We start from the raw sequence: 12,796 nt of genomic DNA, 5'->3' as shown, positions 1-12,796 counted from the left end.
CATTCAGTGTTAGAAAATAATCTTAACAAGTGACAGCATTGGTTATAATTTCTATAGAAAATTTGTAGAGACAACCTTAACAAGTGATTTAATAGCACTGCTAATACAGTAGAACACAGTATTGTCTTATAAAAGCATTTAACATACTTTGTAGTATATTATGATTACATAACAAAATACAGGGTCCCTACAAGTCATTAATAAGTTTTAGAAAATTCTGTATCTCTATACTGCTGCTACTAAACATTGCATACTGCCATAAACTATTGCCTCGTCTGTAAGCTTTCTTGTCTCCCAAATTATAACAAAATTTCCTGATGCCTTGCCAAAAAAGATCTGTACAAAGTTTACAGAGCCCTACTGTCTATTGTTCCTCAAATAAAGTATTTCTGTGAGCAGTATTCTTGCAGATAATGCCATAGTATTCATTTTTCAATGTGCTGCCAATTTCACTCTGAACATAACACAAATGCCTTGTGGCATTTATTTTTGATTCTTAACATTCAGAGTTCAAATCATATGAAGGTCAACTTTTTCTTTCTTGATTCTGAAATTAATAAGTATAATGAATTCTTTGTTGGTTTTCTTAGTCAGTTTTCAGTTGCATCCTTCAACTGTCTTATTTGATAAATTAGATTAACGTTTACCTTATTATTTCACAAGCATCATCCTCATTGTCAAGATCCCATAACTGATGCAGCCAGTCATTGGAGTGTCACTCTAGATGCTTTCATAGTCAGCTGTCACCACTGGTCTCTGTTCTCTGTCATGCATAGCAGATTTGCAGTGTTGTGACCTGCCCAGTCCTTGATGTCAAACCAGGATTTTCTCTCTGTCTCTTTTTCACCCTTCTTCAGCTGTACCCTGAAGAATGGTTTTGGACAGAGTTGTAGTGGAATACATAACTGTATCAGGCAAGCTTTTGTCTTTTTACTTGTGCAAGAAGTGGTTCCTGCCTACTCGTATATTTGTTAACTTGCTGCCTGACAAAGCTGTTCATTTTGTACTCTGTGTGCAGGATGTGTAGTGCCTTCACTCTATGTTAGCTGTAAGAGTCAAGCTTTCACACCCATACTGAAGGATTGAAATCAGCAGGAACTTGTACACTCTGAGTCTTGTTGGAAAAAAATTATAAAACTTGAAATAACAAGTTTTCTTTTTCTTTTTTTTATATGTACTCTTAAGGTAATTCTTAGGTCCAGTTAGTATAATGCAGTGTGACTGGATTAGGCCTTTAAATCACAGGTACAATCCAGCCAGTGGACTTTTACCTGCTGAAATGATTGTGTGGTTAAGAACTTTTCTTAGCTGTGATGAAATCTAGGTTCAATCCCATTGTGTGGTATCTTAACATTATCTTGGATTGACCCAAGTCTTGACAGTGAAATTGCTTAGATGGAATAATTGTAATAGACTTTATCGCTTCCCTAATGTGTAGTCTTGTGCCAATGCTAGACATCATTATGTATATATTATTAACTATTAATTAGTTCAAATATTCAATATTTTTACTGTATAATTATCCTTTTCATAGTTGATATATTTCATTCCTCTAATAATTTCTTAATTTTGTTGTTTTTGTAAATGAAGTGAAGGGTGCTTGAATATGCAACACTAATAAATAACTTCTCCTTATTCGGAAAAGCAACAGTATTAAGTTAATATGGAGTTATTATTTTAAAAGATACACCAACCTGTGATATGCTGTCCCCCTCTCTCTCTCTACACCTATACTGCTGCTGGTTCTATAGCCTTTCTTGATAGGTCTTGTGGGGCATTCTTTACTCATTCATCTCTCTTCTCTTGTTACATATATTGTGTTTGCCCCTTACCCTCATCTATTTCTCTGCACTGACCACCACATCTAGTTGTTTCTCTCCAGAATGTCTGGAATGTGTTAAATATGAAGTCTGAATGCTATCAGCATTTATGTTTACTTAGACTAAATAAGAGTCAGTGAAGAGGCCTCTACACGGTTGCTCAACCTGTTAAAATTAGGGAGTCTGAATCTTAATATCCTTTAAATCACACTCAGCCGTCTTAGGAAAAAGGGTACATTTTGTATTGTGGTCCTGGATGGACTCTGCCATCAGCTAAAAATGGTATGATTATGGCTGGAATAGTTCTGTTGGATCAAAATAACAATACATTCTGCTTTTTCACAGACTTGTTCTGCTATACTTTGTGTTAATATTCACAATGATAATACTGAGCCCCAGATCAGTTCAGGTCTGTCTTTGACTACCTGGATTATCTGTGAAATAATCAAGTATGGTTTACTGATCCATTATTGTAGATATAAAATGCCTTTACCTAGGCAAGGTGATTTGGTTGGAATACGATAGTTGTTATTTTGCAACTGCTGTATTTATTTTCTGGCTTACAACATGAACTTTTCAGACCTTACAGCTGAAAAGGTGGGTTGACTTCTACATCAAGATGAATTTAGAGAACCAAAAATTCTATGTGAAATGCAGCAGTATTTGGAAAGATGGTGGTGATGTTTGAATGTTTATATTTATATTACATATGTACACTGTTATACTATTTAAACTTGTATGTCAGAAAAAATGGTATTATCAACTTCTACTAGTGCTGTGCCTCTCAGCAATGTGTTTTTTGAGGGTGGTAATGGTGGTGGGCTTATGAGTTTGTTAAGGCTATTTTGGGATGGATGTGATTGTTTGCATGTTTCTCTATAAAAAAATAGGAGAGATAGTACTCTAAGGATAGTAGCAGTGGTGTAAGGGTGTTGTTGATGTATCTGAGTGTTTGGTGGGGATTGTGGATGTGGCAAGGACTACAAAGACTGGAGCTTCATCTAACAATAAACTGTATTTCTTGCATCAGAATCTGACGGGTACTTTCATTTTGTTTTAGTGTTTTTGTTTTACTATGTTGGTGGTTGGCGTTAGGAAGGGCATCCAGCTGTAAAAACTCTGCCAAATTTAGATTGGAGCCTGGTGTTGCCATCCTGTTTCACCAGTCCTCAGTCAAATCGTCCAACCCATGCTAGCATGGAAAGCGGACGTTAAACGATGATGATGATGATGATGATGTGGCACATGTGTGCAACCTGTGGGGAAGCAAAGTGGGCTTTTCTTTGTTCCCTTTGTAGTTTGTTGTGGAAAAACTGTGAGTCGGGGTAGAACTGGAACAATCTAATATACTACTTATATACTAGAATAGTGACTTTTCTGTTTTATCAGCTGGAGTGCTTGTCAGTATTTTTTCTGTACATTGTACTAAGTGTGTTGTGAACATTGTGGATGTAGGTATTGGTAATTTCTAATATTTTTGTGTTTTGCATGTGTGTATATTATGTTCTAAGTTGTTTTAGAGTTTCTGGTTGTATCAGGCATCTTTCAATGTTGCTGATAAGAAAACAATTGTTGCTTTTGATTGAGACATCTTTTTGCTTATTTCTTATGAAGTCAGTTTTCTAGCTAGCAATTGTGCAGCTGTGTTTGATGATTTATGGACAGACTAGAATATGATGTTATCTAAAATATCTGTTAGAAAGAGGATGAATTTATGGTTCAGAATGTGCTTTTGTACACCATATTGTATATGGTTGGTGGCCTGACAGTTAGTTAAAAGCTAATGTTTTATGTTATTTCCTAATACAATGTTAAGTTGATGGTATTTACAAGGATACACATAATTTTAATTTTTGTTGAAGCCATCATCTATTCATTATGTAAGGTTTCTGAGCAGTGTTGCTAGAACAGTTGAGAGCTGTTCATGTAGTATGTTGGAGAGGATGATGTATAGATTTGTGTATCCAAGGTTGAGTGTTTCTAAAAAAAGTTTTTTGTATGGTGTATTGGTGGTGTTTTGGAAGGTGTATGCAAGTGTGGTGATGTGTAAGGGAGGGTGTATACTAGTGTGTGACTGTGAAAAGTAAGGAAGGATGTATGCAATTTCATGGACGTGTTTGATGCTATTTCGGTTGTATTTTGGCTAGGTTTTAGAATCATTACAGTTTTGCTCAGTTTTCAAATTTTCAAGATTTCTCTGCATTGATAAATCATTAGTTAAAAATTTTGGCAAGTGCAATAATTTTTACAGACACAAGCTATAAAACATTCAAGATAGAAATGAAGTATGTTGCCATATTCTGTTAATGTTGCTTTTAAATTTTGACACAAGGCCAGCAAGTTCAGAGGAGTGGGTAAGTCTATTACATTGACTCTAGTGCTCAACTTCTACTTATTTTATTGATCCCACAAGGATGAAAGGCAAAGTTGACCATGGCAGAATTTGAGCTCAGAATATAGACAGACAAAATGGAACAAAGCATTTTGCTCAGCATGCTAATGATTCTGCCAGCTTGCTGTCTCACATTCTGTTAATGTTAACATATTCTTTGTAGTATTTATATAGTAGATTTGTAGTCTTATGTATATTTATGAGTCCTTCACTGTGGTTTGACACATGTTGTCTTACCCTTGTGTAATAGGGACTTGCAAGATCCTTCAGTTCAAGTTGTAGCAATGTTTCATGTATTACTGCAGTGTAAATATCATTTGTGATGAAGTATGAATGGGTGCTGAAAAGTTCCTGGCTTTAAGGGTGTTGTGAAAGACCTGGTTGGAAGCCCAACCTTCTGAGTTCTTTTACAGGGCTTAAATAAACTGAAGGACTGCTGCAACAAGTGTGTGAATTTGAGGAATATGTTGAATAAAATCATGATTAACTGATCCTTCTGTATTTTCTTTTACCCAAAGCCAGGAACTTTTCAGCACCCCTCATATTTTAGTTTAAGCAAGTAGCACGAACTTTTAAGATGTTAGTGTTATATTATGTTTAACTTTTTCTGTAATGGCTATATGAGGACCATAACATCAAGCATGGCTTACTTTGACTGTTACTGTGTTAGGACAACAAATTGAACACACACAGATCAGCCCCTCCCCATATATATATGTGTGTGTGTGTGTGTGTGTGTATATAAATATATACATATATATGTATGTATGTGTATATATATATATATATATATATATATATATATAAATTCAGAAGAGTGGTACAACAAGGCACCGAGAGTGGCTGTGTGGTAAGTAGCTTGCTTACCAACCACATGGTCCCGGGTTCAGTCCCACTGCGTGGCATCTTGGGCAAGTGCCTTCTACTATAGCCTCGGGCCGACCAATGCCTTGTGAGTGGATTTGGTAGACGGAAACTGAAAGAAGCCCGTCGTATATGTGTATATATATGTGTGTGTGTGTGTTTGTATGTCTGTGTTTGTCCCCCCAACATCGCTTGACAACCGATGCTGGTGTGTTTATGTCCCCGTAACTTAGTGGTTCGGCAAAAGAGACCGATAGAATAAGTACTAGGCTTCCAAAGAATAAGTCCTGGGGTCGATTTCTTCGACTAAAGGCGGTGCTCCAGCATGGCCGCAGTCAAAAGACTGAAACAAGTAAAAGTGTAAAAGTGTAAAAGTATATACACACACACATATTTATAAAGGAAAGTGTAACATATTAATAATTAATGTACTATATTTTTTGCTTTGTTTTCTGTTTTGATGTTCTTATCATGAAAACTACCAGACTGTTTTCATCCTAAATGTTTAAAGACATGAAAATAGATAATCGTAAATAAGACATAGTAGCATTTAATGGTATATCTTTTGAACTTTGAAAGTTTCTAACCAAATTTTGCTTCATTTATTTTTCTCTTGGCTAATTGATAAAACATATCCTTCCTACTATAGGCACGAGGTGAGTCAATTACATCAACCTCAGTGCTCAACAAATTCTTATTTCATCGATCCTGAAAGAACGAAAGGCAAAGTCGACCTCAATGGAATTTGAACTCAAATCATAAAGAGAATTTTGTCTGTTGTGCTAATGATTTTGCTGCCCTAACCCTTTCGTTACTGTATTTATTTTGAGATACTCTGTGTTTCTTTCAATTATTTTAAATATAACAAAGAATTTAGTAAAATAATTTGGTTATCATTAAGCTAGTGTTAGGAACATAAATTGCAACTAAGACTTAGTGGTATATTTTAATGCAAAACTTATGAAATCAAGACATTTGTACTATGGAGCCAGAGTCAGCTTTGGCCGGGTTGGTAACGAAAGGGTTACTCTTTTATGACATATCAAATGTTGTTGATGAAAGACTGTATATGTTTTGTCTATTTACATAGAGTCAATATACCCAAGAAGTAATATAAATTTATCTTGCATTGCAGGTTTAGTTCATTAGTCAATCATGTTTCAAATCATGATGCCTGATGAAGTAAATGAACAATAATAATTTTGTTGCATATTTTGTATCTATTGCGTAACTTTATATGTAAAATGGAATAAACAGTATTCATTTATGGAAATAATTGTAACATCGATTTGAATTTCTCTTTTCCTCATTTACATTATTCTATATATCAGCGGTTCCCAATGGTTTTGCCATCGCGACCCTTTACCCAAAAGCTTGAAACCCACGTGACCCCCTACTATCAGCAGAGCATAAAAATATATTGACGAGTTGAAATTAATGTTATCCGAAACCACTTGTAGCAAGGATAAGCGACTCCCCTTCTAAGGCTTCATGACCCCACAGGGGGTCAGGAACTACTGGTTGGGAACCCCTGCTATATATACATACACTCACACACACACATAAATATAAAATCTTCATCATCATCATCATCACCACCAGTTAACATCCATTTTCGATGCTGGCATGGGCTGGTGTTAGCATGTATATACATGCATACAGTGGTGGTGGAAGGCATGACATGTTACCAGATAATTTGAGCACCATAATTAGTTCCAGTCTCAACTTCTATATTCTACTTGGTCTGAAACCAATTGTCATATTGTGGGATTGGCCTAAATGCAGAGTCTGAGCCACATTATATAGTTATCAGAGGTGCTGAAAACATAATTGGTATTTTTAGGTTTTATATGTGTGCTTCCATAAGTCTGCTGCTCAAATCATTAGTATTATAGCTATAATCATTGGGATGTGAGCTGTTGGTTTACTGAAACATGTATATAAAGCTTAAAAATACCAATTACATTTTATGCATTTCTTATCACAGTGTGTGTGTGTGTGTGTGTGTGTCAATATTGTGCCATAGCTGTAAAACGTGTGTTACTGTCATAAAAATGGTGTCCTTCATTTCTATTCTTCTCTGAATCATGTTCAACCGAGTGGAAATATTACCTTGCTTAGAATAAGGTGAGAGTTGGCACCAAGAAGGGTATCCAACCATAGGAAACCTGCCTCAGTGAATTTCTTTGGCCCATGCAAGTAGTGATGGTCGTAATATATATATATATATATATATATATATAGAGAGAGAGAGAGAGAATGAGATATATATATATATATGTATATATATATATATATATATATATGTATATATATATATATATATATATATATATATATATATATATATATATATATATATATATGTCTCTGTCCCCCTCACATATGGTAACAGTGACTGTTGACTATTTTGGTATGCATGTACAGCCATCTGTGTATGTGCATCTGAGCACACATATGTACTCATGTGTTTATGTTTTTGTATTCATGTATATCTGTATATGGTAATGTATACATGCATATGCATGTATATATGAGTTTTTATGACTCTTTATATGTTTTTTTATATACTTTTTGTATGTTTTTTTTATATGCCTTATATTTTTATATATATATATTTTTTTTATTTGTATTTAAATTTTGCAAAATCCATGAATTGAATTTTGTAAATCTCTGAAGAGGCCTAGTGAATCATGCATGTACCCCCATTACATCATTTTCATCTACTAATTACTTACTGAGAAAAGATGATCTACAGCTTGTTACCAAATAAACAAACAGTGACATAACATTTTAGACATGGAGATTCAAACACCTAAAGTAACATACACTGATGTATGATTTGGTATTCTCAAGTTCCAGAAGTACATAGATGTAGGACTACTATTGATTTCAAATTCTAGCACAAGGCCAGCAATTTCAGGGAAGCAGTAAATCAATTACATTGACCCCAGTGCTCAACTGGTACTTATTTTATCAACCCCGAAAGGATGAAAGGCAAAGTCAACCTTGGCAGAATTTGAACTCAGAACGTAAAGATGGACAAAATCCCACTAAGCATTTTGCCCAACGTGCTAATGATTCTGCCAGCTCACAGCCTTCTGCAGGACTAATATTAACTATTGTGCATCAGTCTGTATTTAAATTCACTGTACTTTCATTTATTTATTCTTAATTATTATCTTTTAATGTTATTTTTTTGTGACTTATTTCATTTCAGTGGTTAATGATGAAAAAACAATCTGCAAGTTTTACAGAGACGGTCAAAAATGTAAACTTGGATCAAAATGTCCATATAAACACATAAGAGTACCAGATGGTATGTTTTTACTTACATTATTAGTGTAAGCAGCACAACGAATATATAAATGCAATCTTCACTTTTACTACATATTTTATATTGTGCTACTAGTCAATACATTTAATTCTCCCAGTATGTCTAAAAGAGTCTTTAAGCATTTGGTATCTTCTTTGATAAAGTTATGGCTATCACAGCTTCAAGTTATTCTATATATATCTGAACCTTTTTAACTTTTCGCATACTGCATTTTCTTTAGAATTGTTTCCCCTGCTACTGCTCTGTTACTATAGGGGAAAAAACTCACACGGTGATATGATGCACTTACAGTGTGCTAAAGGTTAATTGTGAGCTTATTATGAACTCTTTGTGAAGGAACTGGGATTTAGTTTTTAAAGATGATGTCTTTGTACTTTTAGGAAGTGAAATTTATCCTTTATACTAACATTTAACTCTGAAATTTCTGTCTCTAAAAATAAAAATCTGATATCATCTTTATAAAGCAACTAGTAATTAGCTGTTAACTCTTTTATCAAGAAGATACTCTACTGAAGTTAACAGTTGTTATGCACAACTAATCTAACAGGCATGACTTTGTAGTAAGAAGCTTGCTTCCTAACCACATGGTTCTGGGTTCAGTCCCAATGCGTAGCACCTTGGGAAAGTGTCTTCTACTATAGCCTCAGGTTAACCAAAGCCTTGTGAGTGGATTTGGTAGACAGAACCTGAAAGAAGCCTATTGTGTGTATATATACATATATGTGTGTGTGTGTGTGTGTGTGTGTGTGTGTGTGTGTGTGTGTGTCCTATCACCAGTGGACAACTGGTGTTGGTATATTTACATCTCAGTAACTTACCAGTTCAGCAAAAGAAACTGATAGAATAAGTGTCAGTCTTAAAAGAAAAATATTACATAAGTACTAGAATCAGTCTGTTGGACTAAAAATTCTTCAAGGATGGTGCTCCAGCATGGATGCAGTCTAATGATTGAAACAGATAAAATATAACTCACAATAATGAAGTTGGTATTTTTTAGATTATAATTTACAATGCTTTCCGCATAGTTTCCCTTAGAACTAGAGACAAGCCCCAGTTATAAACCAGTATATTTACGATCTATTGATACAGTTTATGGTAATAAAAAAAAATGTTTTTACTGTCAGCATACTTACAATCATGTGTTGCCTCTCTTTTTGGTTTTCATTATTTTTACCCAGTATATTTTGCTATTTTCTTATGTATCTTATCTCCTTCAGATTGCCTCACAGTTGACAAAAGAGAAGTTGTTTGCAAAGATGATAGTTGTTCTGAATTTGAACTACCATTGGTTGGTTCTCTAGTTGGGGTAGAAGTTAGCGCTATCATAAATCCTGCTCACTTTTATTTGATTTTACCTTGGGGCAAGGATGCTATCAAAGACCTGCATGACATGCCAGGTAAGAATATATGCATATTAGTTTTGGAGTTGCTACTACTATTTTATGCATCACTCACTTTTAACTATACATGCATTTTAATCATTCATATGTACATTTAACTACATGTATAGAAACACATTTGTGGAGGCGTGTGGCTTAGTGGTTAGGGTGTCAGCATCATGATTGTAAGATTGTGGTTTCAATTCCTGGACTGGGTGATGCGTTGTGTTCTTGAGCAAAGCACTTCATTTCACATTGCTCTAGTCCACTCAGCTGGCAAAAATGAGTAACACTGCGATGAACTGACGTCCCGTCCAGCTGGGGAACACATACACCATTGATATTGGAAATCTGGGCCCATGAGCCTGGCTAGGCTTTAAAAGGGCACATTTATATTTTATTTTATAGAAACACATTTATCTAGACATATATGAATACATTTAACTATACATACTTAAATACTTTTAACTACACAAACAGAAACACATTCAGCTACATATTCATACAAATACAGACAATGACAAGTCCCTTAACCCCTTGGAGGTTGTTGGGATGCTGCAGCCATGCAGCATATCTTGGGTGAGAAAGCCTGGTGGAGCCCATCCCTCACCAGGTTAAACTCATTTCTACAGTTGAGTGGACGGGAGCAACATGAAATGAAGTGTTTTGCTCAAGAACACAACGGATCGCCTGGTCCAGGGATCAAGACCACAATCTTAGAGTCATAAATCCAACCACTAAGCAACGTGCCTCCACTAGTGGTACTCATTTCTACAGCTGAGTGGACAGGAGCAATGTGAAATGAAGTGTCTTGCTCAAGAACACAATGCATTACCTGGTCCAGGAATCAAGACCACAATCTTACGATTGTGAATCCAACACCCTAAGCACTAAGCACATGCCTCCACAGAGGCCTTCACAAATACATACACACACATAGAAAACAACATATGTTCACCCATACATATTCATAGCTTAACACATTTAGATACACTCACACATATATGTAGAGAAACACTGTTAACTTGACTGACATGCACATCTTATTACTTAGTTGATTATTTTGCAATGACATACTACTTTGCTTATATTGGGATTTTGAGAATGCTTTATTTCTATTTATTTTTGCTATGAATTTTATAATTTTCTTTATGTCTAATAGATTACCAAAACAAAGAGGAAACTTTAGCAGACTTGCAGAAAGATTTACAGTATGAACTTTTTTCCTTCTTTCTTTTATCTGGTTTTTTTTTTTGAGTTCTTCATATTTTTTCTTTGTCTTGCTGTCTTACAATGGTTTTAGGATATATTTCATAATGTTAATTGTTGTAGATTGTGGTGTTTGCATGCAAGCCACTGGATTTGGTTAAAAAGAGACGATGAGCAATGGCTAGAAAAATATTGAGCTTTGTTTTTAATAACCGGTTGAACTAGGAAGTGGGGCCTCATATCAGTGAGGGGGGGCCGGTCTGCATTGATGCCGTTGAGAGGTAGGCTCCGAAACGGCATGCATTCTCTCCTGATGACCCCATACATTTGCTGGCTTCCGGTATGCGGAGTTCTTGACTGGTAGCACTTGCATGTGCGAATTGTTTGCAAGACATCAAACAATGCTTTCCTTATTAACTATAAGATAGAGAAACTGGCTCAAGAAGAGATATGTCTTTCTCAGAAGCATATTACAATCTCTGTGTGTATGTGTTTGTGTGTACCCCTTGTCTTGACATCATGGGATGGTTGTAACTGAGCATCATCATCATACAAGCAATATTGTTCAATTCCAGTCTTCCATGAAAAACTTGCCTGGCCAAGAGTTGGATATAAGCTCTATATTGCAGAAAAGAGCACAATTCATAGAAACTTGCAAAATATAGGATTGCATTTTAATGCTAAGACAGAGATCTTGAACTCCTGCATACACAACACATAATTCATACTTAGACAATGGACACCTATTCAGCCTACAGCCTCCTTTCATCCAAGGAAAAAGTTTCTTCTTTCTCCAGTAAACTTTTGGTCCCAAAATATTTATTTTCTATTTTTCTAAAGCTTTTCTCCTTAAAATTTCCTCCAAACTCTTCCAAGATTTATAGAATTTTTCTGAAATTTCTTTCCTTTTTCTTCTCTGTCATTATCTCACTCCTCTCTCTCTTTCTCACTTTCTGTTTCTCTATTAGGTCTTGCAGTTGCAAGACCTAATGCACAAGAGAGTAAGTAAATGTATGTATATGTGTGAGAGAGCATGTGTTTATGCATGAATGCTTACTTGTGTGTACATGTGAGTATGCGACATATCTGAATTAGAAAACTAGGTGACAAGGAAGATAACTTACAAGGCCGAGAGTATAGTTTTCTTATTTTACTGTATATTAAAATAATGTATATTACCAAATTTTGATTTCTTGTGTGCATTCACTGAACAGGGTTGGAGGTGACTTTTAGACAGAATTAACATTTGATATCGAAAAATTCTCTCCAATATATATGTTTTTGCTTGACAAAAGCTCAAAATAATTTCTGATAATTTTGAAAAAAAAAAATTTGCATATGAAACCAGTAATTGCTGCTTTTCTCTCAGAAATATAATATATTTTTTTGAATCAGTGATAATTTGCCTCTACTTTGATCTCTTCCCTGCCTCACTCTCTTCTGCATCCTCCTTATCTTCCCCTACTCATGGCTCCTTGACAATCCAGTGTATAAAGTGTATAGATTTTTTTTATTTTGTTTCTAATTTTCATATTTTCATAATTTTTTTTAATAATTTTATTTTCATTCTTGTTAGATCCTGCCTATCTGTCCAAGACAGCTTTTTATCAATTTGGCTGCAATCATCTTCTCTACCTCCATCCTCAGAGTGGAACAATAGTTTAGTTGAGCTTAAAGAGTGCATTCAATTAGCAGTGCAAGAGATAACTCATGAAATGCTTCAAAATAGATTTGAATTTGCATGGATACAGATGGAGCACTTGTTGAAAATTTTCAATAAAGTTTTGATGAATGA

At 35.0% G+C, this 12,796-nt stretch overlaps 1 protein-coding gene across 1 annotated transcript in view; it reads left to right on the top strand.

The window, feature by feature from the left end:
- LOC106883807 (uncharacterized) overlaps positions 1 to 12,796 on the top strand; it is a 156,977-nt gene that overhangs the window by 137,808 nt on the left and 6,373 nt on the right. The window contains exons 10-12 of the mRNA XM_014934944.3: positions 8,297 to 8,395; positions 9,631 to 9,810; positions 10,955 to 11,003. Of these exons, the coding sequence (XP_014790430.1) occupies positions 8,297 to 8,395; positions 9,631 to 9,810; positions 10,955 to 11,003 (328 nt within the window). The remainder of the gene's footprint in view (positions 1 to 8,296; positions 8,396 to 9,630; positions 9,811 to 10,954; positions 11,004 to 12,796) is intronic.

The sequence above is a fragment of the Octopus bimaculoides genome, chromosome 15 (assembly GCF_046866305.1).
Source record: "Octopus bimaculoides isolate indiv1 chromosome 15, ASM4686630v1, whole genome shotgun sequence".
Taxonomy (NCBI): Eukaryota; Metazoa; Mollusca; class Cephalopoda; order Octopoda; family Octopodidae; genus Octopus; species Octopus bimaculoides.
This window is presented reverse-complemented; position numbering and strand designations above follow the sequence as displayed.